The 16,534-nt window shown below is 46.9% G+C and overlaps 1 protein-coding gene across 3 annotated transcripts in view; it reads right to left on the bottom strand.

Moving 5' to 3' along the window:
- Positions 1-16,534, bottom strand: part of STS (steroid sulfatase) — a 155,639-nt gene that overhangs the window by 13,450 nt on the left and 125,655 nt on the right. For all 3 annotated transcript variants that reach the window (XM_019417774.2, XM_019417775.2, XM_019417776.2), the window contains exons 9-10: positions 9,605-9,764; positions 2,151-2,272 (exon numbers count right to left, since the gene is read on the bottom strand). In XM_019417774.2, the coding sequence (XP_019273319.2) occupies positions 2,151-2,272; positions 9,605-9,764 (282 nt within the window). The remainder of the gene's footprint in view (positions 1-2,150; positions 2,273-9,604; positions 9,765-16,534) is intronic.

The following is a 16,534-nucleotide window of genomic DNA, read 5'->3' as shown; positions in this document are numbered from 1 at the left end:
GGTGATGGAAGCTGATGGAAGCTGACCCACCCAGCTAAGCACCAGTTCCCTTTGTTTCCTGTAGTTGACAGGTAACTGCGTGCGGGTGACAGTCCCACCTTCCTCTCGCACCTCCACCACCGCGGCCTGTGACAGAGCCAGCCACACAGCCTGGTGTCAGGCAGGGAACCTGGTCTGTTTTGCTCCCTGGCAGATACCATTCTAGCACACTGGATGCCACACAGTAGGTGCTGAAACATACCGGCAGGATAAACACATGAACTACTGAGTAGAGCCCCACAAAGCCGAGTGTGACAGTGCCTGACAACAACCGTCGTTACTGAGTTTCAGGTATCGCCTGAGAGGCAAGGGAGAGAGGACTCATAAAATCTATGGCGTGGACACCCCTGGGCTGGACGGATGCTTCAGGCACTGGAGCGCCGCGGTCCCCACTTTTCTGTTATCGGTTCAGCCTTTCAGGAAGTGCACAGGAGGAAATGTCACCCGCGTGTGTCTGGGCAGCAAATTTCATCCCAGGGCCAGCCGCCTATCAGAATCTGGGTCTTGTTTTTCTCACTTCCTGCTATTTTCTGTCTCTCTCTGTCCCTTGTGTCTTTCCTCCTCCCCAGAGTGTTTCTTCAGCCCCTGATCCAATCTGTTCCTTCCGGTCTCTGCCCGGGGCTGGGGGTGGGGGTGGCGGTGGGGGTCGGGGGCTGGGGCTATGTATATGCACTTCTCCAAGGTTCGGGACAGGATAGGCGCTTCCTTACAGAAACCTCGTTCTCTATGTTTCTTGCAGGCTCCATATACCAAGAGGTGGGAAGGAGTAGACCTCTCATTCACTGGAGGTCTCAGACCTCCACGTGTCCCTTAATCTAAAAGAGCCCCCGTGTCCATGCCGAGATTTGGAATCAGGGACACAGCGACGGGACAGGCAAACAGAACCCTCCCAGGTCGAGAATCCTAAACTCGTGTTTCTCTCTTACTTATCTTCCAGAAAACGTTGCAAGGACGTGGCCCAGCCTTCCAGTAGACACTGTGAAGGGTAAACCTGGTGTTGTCTCTGTGGCTAAGGGAAGGCTTGCAATTTTCGAAAATCAGGAAGAGGCTGTTCTTTGAATAAGCATTTGGTAAACGGGCTGGGTGAGCCGGTGCAGAGTGCATGGTGGTGATAACTGGTATGGAAATCGCCCGAGCTCAGGAATGAGCCATCAGCTGGGAGGTCCCCGCAGAGTGTAGCCTCCAGGGACAGGACCCAAGGGACAACAGAGAAATGGGAGTTTTCCTTTGTCTCTGAGGATGAAACGGGTAGCCTGCCCTCAACACCCACCCGCTGCATGTACAATCCCAGCACAGCCGCCAGCTTTCCAGGCTCCGCGCACCTTAGGGCTGCGAACATCACTGTGATTCAAAGATTAAAGACATGGAGAAACACCTGAAGCCCGTCCCTGCACGGAGGACCACCGCTCTGCTCTTGCACGCCTGCTACAAACACAGCTCAAAAACCGCCATTGGAAAACCCGAACTCTATCCCATTTCGGGTACAGGGCACGCTTTAAACGACACCCAGTTTGGCACGTACACAATGACATTGAAGCATTTGGACTGCGCTTTTAAAGACCTAAATCCAGCTCACGATCCGCCACCTCCGAGGCTTTGGAGAGACTGTCGCGTGACCATCTCAACGCCATTCTGCATGACAGCGTGAAGCTACCAAGTGCTGGACGGCAGGCATGGGGCGGGGGGTGTTTCAGCGGGGCTTTGGGGGGGCACTGAGAAGGCCAGAGAAGGCGAGTCCTCCCGGGCAGAGGAAGCTGCAAGCAGGAGTCACATGCCACCCACAGCAGGGGGGGCTGCGGTGGCTGAGACTCAGAGCCACAAGGAGCGGGAAGGTGGGCAGCTCACGGGACATGGAGGGCTGCCAGCTGGGGCTTCCTCTGCCTGTGAGAGCTGCTCACGACTGACTGCCTGGATCACACCCTCGTGCCTGCACAACGACGGGACCCCAGGGAACAAGAGAAAACAGGAGGAGCAGAGGCTGGAAACAAAGCACAGTCACCGTGGTGAGGCATTCCCTGGCCTTTGCGGAGCTAAAAGCCCTCTTGCCCTTTCGACTTGCACGGCCCTGATCGCAAGCCAAGCAGAGGCGTGGGAAGGCGTGTGTTACTCACTGTTCCGAGGATGCCAGCGCACGGCATTTAAGTAGAAGTTGCAGTAATGGAAGAGAAACTCGTGATCGGAGTGTTGGGTTTTCCCTTGAAGCAGGGGCATCAGGTCACGTCCATCAATGATTCTGTGGGGACAAAGCCAGCCAGGCATCAGGTGGCGAGTGGCCACATCGTCCTTGGCCTAAACCGCCCCAACTTTTGAGCTGCCCTTCCAGCAAATGAGAGCACCATAGAGTCACCTGGTCAGCCAACACAGTGAGCAGCCAACACAAAGAACACTCGCTGACCCCTGTCAGGCACCATATGCAACGTAGCGGGGTCAATTCTGCTCTTGTATGAACTCAGTCACTCCTCCAAGTTGCTCCAGGAGTTGGGACCATTATCATCTCATGGTGACGAGTTGAGCCAGAAGGTGCAAGTCCAAGGTCAGGTAGCTACGACCGGCCACTGCATGGAAACCCAGCTGATTGGGTAGCCATGCTCTCAACCACTCCCCCTGCTACTCGTCCTAAACCCAACTTCTGCCTATTGCCTTGTCACACGGGAAGCTTTATTCCCGAAGTACAGCTCTCGTGAAAAGAAGGGTATCTAACTATTTGTGTTACGAAAAGGTATGGGAGCAGCTTGGCTTGGACAGAGGTCAATGGAAGCACATTTCTAAATCAGAAGGAATTAATCTCTAAAAGAATAATAATGCTGATGATACTAGATACCCTTTGGATGCATTGTTCCAGGATACAAACATCTCTTGTACGACTGACTATCTAACCAGACCAAGGGGAACTTTCCAGACTGCAAACAATTGGTGATATACAATTGGTTAGGAGCAAAATAAGATTATTTGGCATTTAAAATAAGGGGGGAAAAAAGCCTAATGTTTTGTTTTGAGTTAAACATACATTAACAGCCACTAGAACAGCTCAAGTCATTGGTATCATTAGGGCCATGCCATCAAAACAAGGGGCAGAGGGGCGCCTGGGTGGCTCAGTCGGTTAAGTGGCCGACTTCGGCTCATGTCATGATCTCGTGGTCCGTGAGTTCAAGCCCCATGTCGGTCTCTGTGCTAATGGCTCGGAGCCTGGAGCCTGCTTTGGTTTCTGTGTCTCCCTCTCTCTCTGCCCCTCCCTCATTTGCGCTCTGTCTCTCTCTGCCTTTCAAAGGTGAATAAATGTTAAAAAAATTAAAAAAAACACAAGAAAACAAAAAACAAGGGGCAGAGAGCTACTTTGCGAGTGCTAGATGGTCTCAGCTGAGGATTATCTTTCTCTGATGAAAAACACTCCATCCCTGTCATCCCTTATCAGGAGGAATTCGGAAGCTGGAAGTCGACCTTGGTTCTATAATTTGGGTTAGCGTTCTTGAGAGGCTCTCTGCATCCCCTGAGCTTTGTGTGTGGCTTATTTTGGTGTCACTAAAAACCCCTAATGTAATGATAGTCTCGTTGCTTAGCACTTCTCTGGCCTCAGCCCTCGTTATTAATCATGCGCTCCGTGCAAGCCCATGGACTGAAAATATTCTATTATTGTGAATTAAAAATAAGAACAAAAGGCAGACTTGGCCCCCAAGCCTGCATTCCTGTTCACCATGGGAGGAGGAGAGAGAAGCAAGGTAGAGAGACGCTTCTATCCAGAAGCAGCACGCTCTCTGAGATAGTATTTCTATCCTGAAATGGCAGTGATTCGTTTGGGTCTGTCCAAATCCCTTTGGAGAAAGGCTCAGTCCTTACTAATATGCAATCCTGAACAGCGTGTTAAGAAAGGAAGGGATGAGACACGGTGTGTAGCTGTCAGCACCTGAACAGAAGCTCCTGGTGGTGGAAAATGACCAGGGGGTGGGGACACAGAGGGACACCACCCTGTCCCCAGACCTCCACCTCAAGTGCAGAGCAGGCCTTTCCCAGAACCCTCGGAACGGAGACCAAAAGTCCATTCCCAGGGCACAGCATCCAACTCTATTCCCTTATTCTTTGGATGTAGAGATAGATCTTATCATTATTATTAAATTAAAATTTTTTTCTAATGTTTATTTCTGAGACAGAGAGAGACAGAGCATGAGTGGGGGAGGGGTAGAGAGAGAGGGAGACATAGAATCCGAAGCAGGCTCCAGGCTCCCAGCTGTCAGCACAGAGCCCCATGCGGGGCTTGAACTCACAGACCGCGAGATCATGACCTGAGCCAAAGTCGGATGCTCAACCGACTGAGCCACACAGGCGTCCCTTATTATTTTTTTTAACATCCTATACCTACTATACTCATCCCTAGAAGCAGGCAATAAATCATGCCACTGTGAAAAGCCACCGTTTTTTTAAGAGTGCTACAGAAATACGGTCTGTCAAAGAGAGGCTCATTTCTGCCGTGAAAAATTGGAAGTGACCCCACTGCGCTCAACTTTTAAATGGTGTCGAAGCTATCAAAACACTTGGAATTGTTTTAAACAGCATGTGTGAGTCACCGATAACCGTGGCCATAACCCAGAGACAGCACATTTCCCCTGATGCGGCCTGGGCGGAAATGCTTCCATAACGTCGCGATCTGTGGGACCAGGGACGAGGCACTCTCAGAGCGACACGAAGCATTGCTGTTTTCTATTGAGAAGACTCTTAATTGGGACTTTTCTGCCGGCGAATTCAAGTTTTCATAGCAAGTGTGCACAGACAGTCCCTGCTATGAAATTGGATGAGTTCTTTTGTAGCCTCCTCTTGATTCTCTGAAAGATGTGTTCATTTGAAATTGTTTTTAATTTGGAAAGTGAGGTAGAAACACTCTCCATGGGCTCCTGACCCGCAATGACCGTCATGATTTTAAGCACTCATTTCCAGGCAGCTGATTTCAGAATGTCACATCAAATTAAATACCACGGGACAACTGTCACATCACTGCAAAGAGCATGTTTCCGGAACTTTCCTTGGGCTGCGGTGACTTCCTTCCCCGCCTGGATGTGCTGGCCTTTCTCTCAGTTGTGAACCAGCACATAGTTTTCCTGGATGTCTTTGACTCTGCTCGACTCTGCCTGGATGTCCTGAACTCTGCCTGGCCAGCTCTCAGAAGGATTTAGGGATCACAGGAAAGGGGAAAGCTTTGCAGAAGGGGGAGTACAGACCAGACAAGGTTTTGGGGACTGACAAAGAGGCTCATCTGGGGTGCCATGTTGGTGAGATACCTGTGTGACATTCACAACAAAGTGATTTCTTCACTAGAAAGTAACAGTAAAGGGAGACATTTTTTGGCGAAAGTGTGTGTACCTTTAATAAACTACAGGAAATTCCAAGTAAACCAGGAAGTTATTTTCATGATATAAAAAATTCCTCCATTCATAAACATTGAACACACTGCCTAATTTAAATATAAAGCAAGACCAATCATGAGTATTTGTACGTACAGGAAGAGTTTCACTCCTTTTTCTGCAAAACGCAGGGGAACTAGTTTTATGTGTAGGACTCTACTGAAATAGTCGTCCACAGTTGCCTGGCCATTGGGCAGCAACATTTAATGGGAGAATGAAGTCACTTCCCTGGTCTTCATGAGACAAAAATGATACTGCTCATTCAAATACTGATTTCTTTTCCTAACGTGAACAGACTCAAATTTTATTTTATATTATTTAGGAGATCTAAATTTTATTTAGAAGATCTAAATGTATTTTATTTAGAGATAGGAGATCTAAATATTTCACCCGCAAAACTTGATTCTCAAAGATGTCAACACCCCCTTTTCTTTCCTCCCAGCTGAATGGGCTATGGCCTGAATTTAGATGATTACCAAAGGCTTCACCAATTATGGCATGTTGCAATTCTTTATCAGCAATATCTGTGAACAAGGAGCTTGGTCACAGGCTTACTATGGTGATAGTCTATCTGCTTGCAAAGATGTCCTGATGGGAAGGCTTTCATTTTCATGAATTAATGCATTTTATTATTATACTCTTCTTATGTAAGTCCCTGTTGCCTATGCTTTATCTCTCTCTCTCTCTCTCTCTCTCTCTCTCTCTCTCTCTCTCTCTCTCTCTCTCTCACACACACACACACACACACACACATACACACAAAGGTTGCCCTCCATTTATTTCCAGAATCAGCTCATTTGGAGACACAGGGGGGAATGATTTTTCAGAATACGCCTGGGGTAATGGCCACCAAAAGTTCTTTTGATAAACCTGTGTGGCGGAATGCAAATGAATCACTGAAGTATGTGTGAAGGCAAATTCACTGTGGACAGGAATCTCATACAGACACACTACGGGGTCAAATTAGAGAGTGATTCTCGCCGTAGTGCTGAGACTTTGCAAAGCGAAAACATCTTATGTGTATCTCTGACCACTGCTCTTTTGACCTAAGTAGAAATCCTGCGCTGAAGGGTTCTCATGTCCTATTGAGCTCTGATTGGGCAGGAAAGCCAGCTACCAGACGCAAAACGCTTCTTGAGAACGACAAGGTTGTACCTGAAGGCTAGGGGTCTTTTGAACAGAAATCCTCCTGTTGCAACAAAACACCAGAAAGATGTGAGGGCACCTCGTTAAGCTCCCGTCAGACAGCTCGGGTTCAACCCTTGAAGTGAGTTTATTCTCCTGAGGAATGTAAATTTAATACTGCTCAAGCAAGAAATCGGGGAGGCTGATTTCCACCAATCTTTCTGGGAGAGAGTTAAGGCTGTTTTCTCAAGAGTAGGTATTTGTGTATCATTTATAGATGGATATCCATATGGGAATGTGGTCCACATGCTTTCATTGAACCGTTGTGCTGAGGTTAATCTATTGTAACAATATTTTCCATAAAAGAGTAATAATTGAGCCTCCAGACAGGCTTTGTCAACCTCAGCACTACCAACATAATTGGTTGAATTATTCCTCCTTGTGGGAAGACGCCTTGTATCTCGCAGGATGCTTAGCAGCATCCCTGGCCTCTGGATGCCATTAGATGCCTGTAATTCTGGGTCAAGACAATCAAAAATATCTCCAGGCAATGATAAATGGCCCCTGGTGGGGAAAGAGTCACCCCCGTGGGGAGAGAATCATACCGTTAGATGTTCCAAGTCTCCAGGGCAGAGATGTATAAGGATGTTTCCTGGACCTGGTTTGCACTGTGATTTAAATAAGATATTGTGTGATAACTGTATTTCCAGGAAGGATTTCAGTTTTCTTATCTGAGTAGTCTCTAGGATTACGGTGGCATTTTATCAGGCCTTAAACCTGAACCCAGAGAGAGTATCATCACATTGACTTGGGCCAAAAAGTATCCGTGAGATCCATGAAAAGCATCTTCAATCTTGTGGAAGAGTTCTTATAGGTGAGATGGCTCACACATCAAATACTGTGGGCCTGCTGAAGAGGGAGGCTGCCTGCTTCTTCAACGCGCACGAGCAAGGAAAACAGACTGACCTCCGTGAGCCTCAGACTGGCGTGGGAGGGAAGGGCCAGCAGCAAGATTTCCCTTAATGGATTTTCCTCAGCCTCTGATCCTTTCCTTCCCTTGTGTTTCCACAACTACATGCGAACCCATTTAAAGACACAGGGAAAGCAAAAGCAGTGCTGATTTTAATATTATGAGCCATGAGAGAAAAATGTAATTAATGAAATCACCTGAACACTCTGTGTGAGCTAGTTAAGGAAAGATTAAGTTTTACGTCAAGGGTCAGAACAAAGGGCCAGTGAGTAGATGAGATAGAAAGTGAGATTTTTGGCTTCACATAAGGAAAGACTGTTTATGACTTCCTGCTGCCGTGTTTTCTATCATTGAGGCAGAAAAAGTATTTGAACAAAGTAGATGTTAAAAGTCGCCTTTAGCCCTCAAATCTTATGATTCTATGGTCCCAGATGCACATTAAATGAACACGGCCAACATTGACATGCTCTTGTGACTTTAGTCCTTCCATTGAGCCTGCAAGGTCAGTGCTGTTATTGAACCCATGTTCCAGGTGAGGAATCAAGGCCCACTAAGGTAAACACTTGCCCAGCAGTGAAGCCGAGATTTGAACCCAACCTGCTGTCATCCACAGCACCACATGCTCTCAAGAGTGTGGTCCATGGGGCGCCTGGGTGGCTCAGTCGGTTGAGCGGCCGACTTCGGCTCAGGTCATGATCTCGCGGTCCGTGAGTTCAAGCCCCGCGTCGGGCTCTGTGCTGACAGCTCAGAGCCTGGAGCCTGTTTCAGATTCTGTGTCTCCCTCTCTCTGACCCTCCCCCGTTCATGCTCTGTCTCTCTCTGTCTCAAAATAAATAAACGTTAAAAAAAAAAAAAATTAAAAAAAAAAAAAAAAAAAAAGAGTGTGGCCCAGACACCCCTGGGGGATCCTTTCAAGAAGTCTACGAGGTCAAAACTATTTTCGCGTGAACACCCAACGTTCTGTGCCTTTTGTGCTACATACAGCCCCTCCAGGAGTGCACAGTGGACTTTGCCAGTGGACTCATGGCAGGAGATGTCATCATCCCTGCTGTCCACGGACTGAATGTGGCTTGGGCGCTCTCGTGCGCTGAATGTTTTTTCAGGTTTAATTGCTCATAGGATAAAGGTTGATAGGCATAACGCACATACACAAAACGTCTTTGGGTTCCTCAGTCACTCAAGAGTGGACATGGGGGTTGAGAACACAAAGTTTGAGAAGGGCTGAGCTCTCTGAAGCTGCCTGTGGTGCGTGTGCATGCACACACGCGTGTTTGGGGGAGAAGATACGCCTCAAGAAAAAAGTTGAGAATAGTAAGGAAAGAGTGAACAGTGACACAATCTTAAAAGCAATGGGAGATCAGCAAACCTATCCCGGGACTCAGCTCGGGCCAAGCTGTGCTTCCCTCTCTGGTTTCCCATTTCCTCTTGGTTCCGCTGGCCGCGGGATTTAAACAAAATTTGCAGCCCGCCTGCATGACATGAGCCTGGTCTGCCACCAAACTAATGAAAACAATTAATCAGCGTGCTTCCCTTAAAACTCTTCAGATTGGTAATAACGCTTAAGAAGAAACCATTGGCAATGTCATAGGAAGTTGTACTTAAATTTAAGAGAAAGACGTTTCATTTAGAACGTGCTAACTGAAGGCATGCTGGGAGGGAGGGCCGTTAACGGCGGAACCAGCTGCCTTTCTTGCTGCTGCAGCAGAGAGCAGCTGAGTGGGACCAAAAGGAAGGTAGGGGAGCAAAAACACGGGGGGCAGGGGGGGTAAAAGAGGCATCTGCCCAGCTACCCCCAGAGCCCGTGGACGGCGTGGCGGGAGAGACAGGGTCAGTGACATGCTCAAAGCCTTCGGTTCATGAAAGCCAAGGACCGTGCCACTGCACCACACCCCGGAGTTTATTACCCACTGGGATAATGGGGTTGACGGCGTTTTTACACCAGCGGCGCCGCCAGTGAGTCCCATAACGGGACATGGGTAACAAGTGCAGTGGCGACAGCACGCCGTCATGCAGGCAAACTGAACGCGCTCGCCTGGTGGATGCGAGGGAGACGACAGCGCGTGCATCTGAGTCACAGTACCTGTCCTCAGGCAACGGAGCCCCCGCCAGTGTGGCCACCGTCGGAAACACGTCCATGTTGCTTGTTGGCTCGTCAATCTCTAGTCCGGCCTGTATCACTCCCGGCCACCGAAGAATGCCAGGAACCCGGATACCCCCTTCCCAGTTGTTTGCTTTTCCCCCTAAAACGTCAAAATAAAATAAAAGAGAGAGAGAGAGAGAGAGAGAGAGAGAGAGGGAACAGGAATATGTCTTTTCAAAGCTTGGTTTAAGGCTCATTTCAACGCACTGTTCAATGTTCAACATGGGGCGGGTGATTTGGATGAACAAAGTGCTCTACTTGCATGGATTCAGTGAGAATTTCGTGAGCAACAGAGCAGACAATGGGATGAAAAAAACCACATACGACATGGTCACTATTATGCATGGCACACGGCTGGCACTGCCCGGTGGTCATGAACTAGAGCGACTCTACTCTCCCAGCGAGAGAGGACTCAGGTCAATGACCGTGGACTCATGAAGCTGACATTCCATTTCTACTTCTCACCAGGTTAGCAGGAGAAGTAACGGCCCCCCAAAATGTCCATGCCCAAATCCTCAAAATCTCTCAGACCAGGATAGTTCTGGAGGGCTGGGAACAGGACTTGTGGGCCGGGTCTCCCATTTAAGGTGAGTCCACTGGTCTGTGTTTCTGCCACTGAACATTTCTAAGATTTCCAACTTCCCAGGAAGTAATCTCTAGGCTCCTTGTGTGTTTAGTTGATGGCATTCTTGTGCCCTTAGAAACAATCCGCATCTTGTGAGAGAGACAGGCTGGAAGGTGGTACGAGGGTGGCCTTGACAATGGACGAGGGGGCCCACGGCAACGAATGCAGCTGCCTGCAGATGCTGGAAAAAGCATGGAAACATATTCTCCCCGGTAGCCTTCACAAAGGAACACAGCTGCCAACACACAGCTTTGCACAGGTGGACCCACCTTGGGCATCTGAACGCCACACCTGTAAGATAATCTGTGTTGTTCCGAGTCACTGCATTTGCAGTGTTTGTTAGTGCAGCTGCAGGAAAGGAAAACGCCAGCTGTGCGGCTCAGACATTTGTGCCTCAGTTCCCCCAGGACAACATTAGGTTGCCAGTTACACGGAATCACCCCAAGTGTCACGTCCAGTGTCTGGAACAGAAGAAGAGCCCCCAAATCGCCATTTTCACCACCGCTATTAGTTTTGCTAGCAGGGTAGCTCTTACTGTCTCGGTGAAGAAACCGGCTTTGCCCACAGGAAGTGACTTGACCATAAGCAAGTAGAGCGTGAATGGGGTGTGGGGAGACGACGGAATGGTGAGCTCCGTCCAGAGTGGCTCTGCAGACAAGATGCCCTCCGAGGCCTGCAACTAACGCACCTGGAGGGACACAGGCATGCCAGCGCGAGAGCCCAGAGAGGCGAGGGCCGGACCCCAAGCCATGCAGCTAGCACAGGGACAGGTGCAAAACCGGACGCACGGCTTTCCCCTGAAGTAATTCAGCGTGGCTTTAAAATGAGCTGGGCACCGCTGAACACCACAGGAATAACCACGCTGGAAGCTGGGCTGGAGACAAGGGAGCGAATGAACGCTCAGCTACTTCAAAGTACCTCTTTCAAGCTTTGTAAGATGAAGTAAAGAGTTAAATTAAATGAACAAGTTGAGACATAAACTGATGTGCAGCGGGAATAGAACGCATGAGTACGATGCATGGTTGACAAAGGACGTGAGTGCCACTTACACTTTAAAAACTGGGGCGCCTGGGTGGCTCAGACGGTTGAGCGTCTGACTTTGGCTCAGGTCATGAGCTCACGGTTCGTGGGTTTAAGCCCCGTGTCGGGCTCTGTGCCGACAGCTCGGAGCCTGGAACCTGCTTCGGATTCTGTGTCTCCCTCTCTGTCCGCCCTTCCCCTGCTCCTGCTCTCACTCTGCCTCTTTCTCAAAAGTGATAAACATTAAAAAAATTTTTTTTTAAGTTTAAAAATGGAATACAGCAGACAGAGGTTTAAGGGATCTTGAAGCAAAGCTTCACTTCTTAATGCTGGTTTTTAATGACTGTGCTGGTTTTTGAATTCTGTCCATTGCAGAATGAATTGTAGCTGACGACTCTTGACTCAACTCCTCTACAAGCAAGATCTTTAAACTCTGGGCACTAAATGTTTTATACGCATAGACATCAGGGTAGACTCACATAAAAATTCACATTATCCTTTGCAGTTTCCATGATGGCCCCCAGGAAAAGTTAAAAGTATTGCACTATATCTTCTCAACATGATCTTAAGGTAATTATCTGACAAATACTACTATTCTTGCATCACAGACACCACATCAAAGAATAGGGAAGTTCCAATAATTTGCCATAATTTATTCAAGCTCTCAGTAGCTCAGGGAGCTTCAGGAGGACCCTCAAGGTGTGAGTTAGTCTGACTCTCCTTCTACGAGATTGAGCACATAGAAGTGTCACTTGCTTATGCGAATAGCAGACCGGGCTCACGGCATTTTACCTGCTTATCCTTCTACTGGAGCAAACTCGGAATGTGCACCCGTTTACGCTTCTACCAGATCAAGATAGTAGGATTTTCACCTGCTTATCTGAACTCATAGACTTTAAACGTGTTTATCCATATACTGGATCAAGTTCATAGACTCGTCTGTTTAGCCTTGTACTAGATCAAGCCCACAGAATTTAAGCTTGCTTATCCATCAACTAGATCAAGCCCAAAGACTTCCATCTGTTTATTCTTCACGATCAATCTCACAGCTTATCACACGCGAAATCCTTCTACTAGATGAACCTCAGACAATTTTCATTTGTTTATCCTTCCATTAGATGAACCTCATAATATTTTCCCTTGCTTATCCTACCAGATCAAACTCATAGATTTTTCATCTCTTTGTCCTTGTATGAGATTTAGCTCATAGGATATGCACATTTCTCTTACCAGGTGAATCTCATAGAAGTTTCACCTTTTGTTGTACTAGATCAAGCTCCTGGAATTTTTTAAATCAATTCTACTGAATGAAAATCATAGACTTAAATCTTATTCTTCTTCAAGTTCAAACCCAAAGGACATGCACCTGCTACCCTTCTGGATGAACTTCATAGGATTTTCATCTGTTTGTCCTTCTGCAAGATTAAGCTTATAGAATATGCACATGACTATCTTTCTAGATGAACATCAAATAATTTTTACATGTTTCTCCTTCTGTGGGATCCAGCTGATAGGATACGCACACGACTATCCTCCTAGATCAAGCTCACAAAATTTTCATGGTCATCCTTCTAGATAAAACTCATGGGATTTTCATGTTTATCCTTCAACCAGATCAAGCCCGTAGAACTTCACTTTAATTTAAGAACAACAAAATAAGTTTGCTACCTAACATAAAGATCTTGTTTAATTAACGGCTAGTGTATATATTTCTTGCCCCACTGGTTAACATAAAACAAATAAATCAGAAGGTAGGCCAAAATACCACAAAAACAAAAAAGAATCCTTTAAAATTTTTTATCTTCAAGATGTAACATGGCATTGCAGATTGGATTCTGAAACAGAAGAGTGCTTTAGTGCAAAATGTATGGTTAACAGTGATGTACCAAAGTTAATTTCTCAGCAAATAACAACGGTTATGCAGAAAGTTAACACTGGACGAAGCTGGGTGCAGGGAAAACAGTAGCTATCCTCACTATCTTTGTAATTCTGTCAATCTATACTAACTCTAAAGTAAAAACTGTACTAAAGACACACATAGAGATGCTATAAATATACGTGTGTTTCCCCGGTTAACTAAGTACTTGGCATTCTCTAGAACAAAGCAGAGAGAACAATACGAATTACTTCACAGGGTTTTATACATACTCTTTCTAATGGCTACATGTTACTGATCACGTACCATGCCATATGGACTATGACCTGCATTTTGTCACTACCTCCTTACAACCACCTCACGAGGGCGCGACTATCACTCCCCATGTATAGACGCAAACTCTGATGGTCTATAATATGCATTTCATCTCACTGAATCCTTCCACCTACCCCACAGTGGTGCTACCATCACTCTCCATTGTGTAGATGCAACACCTGACGGGGCTGAGGGCAGGTAGTTCCCGAAGTTACGGAGCCTGCTTGGGATTGTCTCTCTCCCTCTCTCCCTCTGCTCATCCCCTGCTCACTCTCTTTCTCTCTCTCTCTCTGTCTCAAACAAATAAATAAACATTAAAAAAAAAAAGAAACTTGGAAAGACAAATCTGAACTATAGGATTAAGAACCACAACCCCGGGCACACTGTTTTACCCTTCCAGAAGTGAGTGAACAGGTGCATCTTCTTTAAGGAAAAAGGCAGTGTTCAAGGACAGCTGACTGGAGCTCACCAGGTGAAGGTACAGGGACACCTGGCTGCAAATCCACGTGAGAGCAGGACTGGGAAGTGCCCAAGTTCCCACGTCTTGGCTAGATTTCCATGTCTTGGAATGAGCACAGGGCACAGATGTCTCTTCAAAATTCTGACTTTATTTCCTTTGGATGTGTACCCAGCAGTGGGATTGCTGGGTCATACGGGAGCTCTGTTTTTAATTTCTTGAGGGAACTCCATACTGGTTTCCACCGTGACTGCACCAATATGCATTCCCACCAACACTGCAGGAGGGTCCCCTTTTCTGCACAACCTCTCCAACACTAATCTTTGGTCCCAACAGCTGAGATATGGAAATAACCTAAATGCCCATCAATGGATAAATGAGAAAATGTGAAATTACACACACACACACACACACACACACACACACACAAGGGAACACCAGGCACAGAAAAGGAGGAGGTGCTGCCATGAATCCACATGGGTGAAGCTGGAGAACATCATGCCAAGTGAAATAAGCGAGACACAGAAAGATAAATGAGTCAAACTCATGGAAACAGAGAGCAGAATGACAGTTGGCATTGGCATGGGACTGGGGAAATGGGGAGATACTGGTCAAAGGGTACAAAGTTGAATACGTTCCAGGATCTAATGGGCAACATGGGGGCTACAGCTAACCAGACCGTATCACATCACTGCGTACATGAAAACAGAGAGATCTTACGTGTTCTTACCACACACACAAAAAAGAAAAAAATGGTGACCGTATGAAATGATGGTTATGTTAAATAACTTGGCTGTGGATATCATTTCACAGTGTATACATACACCTCAACGTCAAGTTGTGCATCTTAAATATATACAATTTTTATTAGCTGTACTTGAAAAAAAGCTGAAAAAATCAGCAAAGGAGATACTTGTATTTATTTTGTAAATATGACTCCGTTTCACCATAAGAAAACCAAATAGTCTTTCCATTTATATAAACGTTACCATTTCCATAAATGCCTATCCACTTATACAGGCACCCCCCCCCCCCCCCCCCCCACAATACAGACAGTGCCATAGAAATCCACAGGCTCATCCAAGGTATGTGTAGATGATGATTCAAGTATCAGGAATCTACTCTGGGAACTCTGCTCTGAGATCCCGAACCTCCGGGTGATGGAAGAAAAGGGTATGAGAGCATGCTTGGTGTCCAGCTCCTCTGAAATCACCACAAAACTCCCAGAGATCTAAGAGAAGTCACACCCTGCCAGAGATCTAAGATTCCCCTGAAGAGCTCCAAGCCAGAAACAGTCCCCTGGAGGCAACAATTCTGCGTGCAGCGAAGGGGCTTAGCTCTGCTCAGGTGCGGTGCTCCGAGCACCATCAAGAAAGGTACAGGACTTAAAAAAAAAAAGAAAGAAAGAAAGGTACAGGACTATGGGAGGCAGTGTGTCTGCAGCTCCCGGGGCCCAGCCATTCACTGACCACCTGGATGTAAGGGCTGGCAGGACCACGTGCATGGTGGCATCCCAGGCTACTTTTCTGATAAGAAACTATCATACTCGGGATGAACCATGATGCTCTGTCAGGAAAATATGAACCCACTACATGTAACATCCAAAGACCCTCATCTTAAAGTTCTGAATTTATATTCAGAAGGAAATAGATCAATAAACAGAACCCCGTGCAATTTTCTAAAGCTGTAAAAGGAGTGTTTTTTCTTTCATTTTACAAGAATGGTAAAAAAAAAAAATGCACATTAAAAAAATCCGTAACACTCCGTGCACACTCGGCTTAGGGAGAAACCTCTTTGATTAAGTATGATCACACATTTCCAGGCATGTGTGCGTGAGCAAATAGTCTTGCTCGTCAGATGGTGTAGCTCTCACTCTTATTCCCCTTGCCACAGTCCATGGAAGAGGCTATGTGCAAAATGCGTCCATCAGGCTGAAACAGGACAGCTGACTCTCCCAGTCGCTGCCACGATTATCCCTGGTGAAGTTCACGGCATCTACAATGGTGAGCTCCATTCATTCCGAAAGTGTTTATTAAGAAATTACTTAGGGTGACCAGGAGTAATGATGGAGTGCACCATGTTCCAGGAACTATTCAAGCTCATTGCAGAGATGAACATGTTCCTTCGCCACCATTGCTTGCAGGGTAGGTACCCCATTTCACAGCTGGGAAATCTTTGGTCAAGTGATGGCACCAGGTAGGGCTCCAGAATCTGGGCTACGGAACGCTAGGTTTTCTTGATTCTCAGAACCCCACAGGGAACACAGTTATATGAACAAGGATCTCACCCAACAGGAATTCCAGGTCTGCAGGGAGAGCTCAGATGTCCCGCCAGATGCCTCTGAGTGGGAGTCCACAGAAACCACAAGGGGGATGCCTGCTACCTAGGAACACCCACCCTGCTACCACAGAGTGTGAGTGGCGTCACGGAGGACAAACAGGGGCAGGAAAGTTGGAGATGTCTTGCAGGACAAAGACAAGAAAAACAGGGTAAGAAATCTGGATTGCTTTTTCTTTCCCCTGAAAATGCATGAGCAGAAAGAAAAGGGAGTACATTTACAACTTGGTCAAGTAACTG

This window comes from Panthera pardus, unplaced genomic scaffold (assembly GCF_024362965.1).
Source record: "Panthera pardus isolate Hobbes unplaced genomic scaffold, ASM2436296v1 HiC_scaffold_27, whole genome shotgun sequence".
Lineage (NCBI taxonomy): Eukaryota > Metazoa > Chordata > Mammalia > Carnivora > Felidae > Panthera > Panthera pardus.
This window is presented reverse-complemented; position numbering and strand designations above follow the sequence as displayed.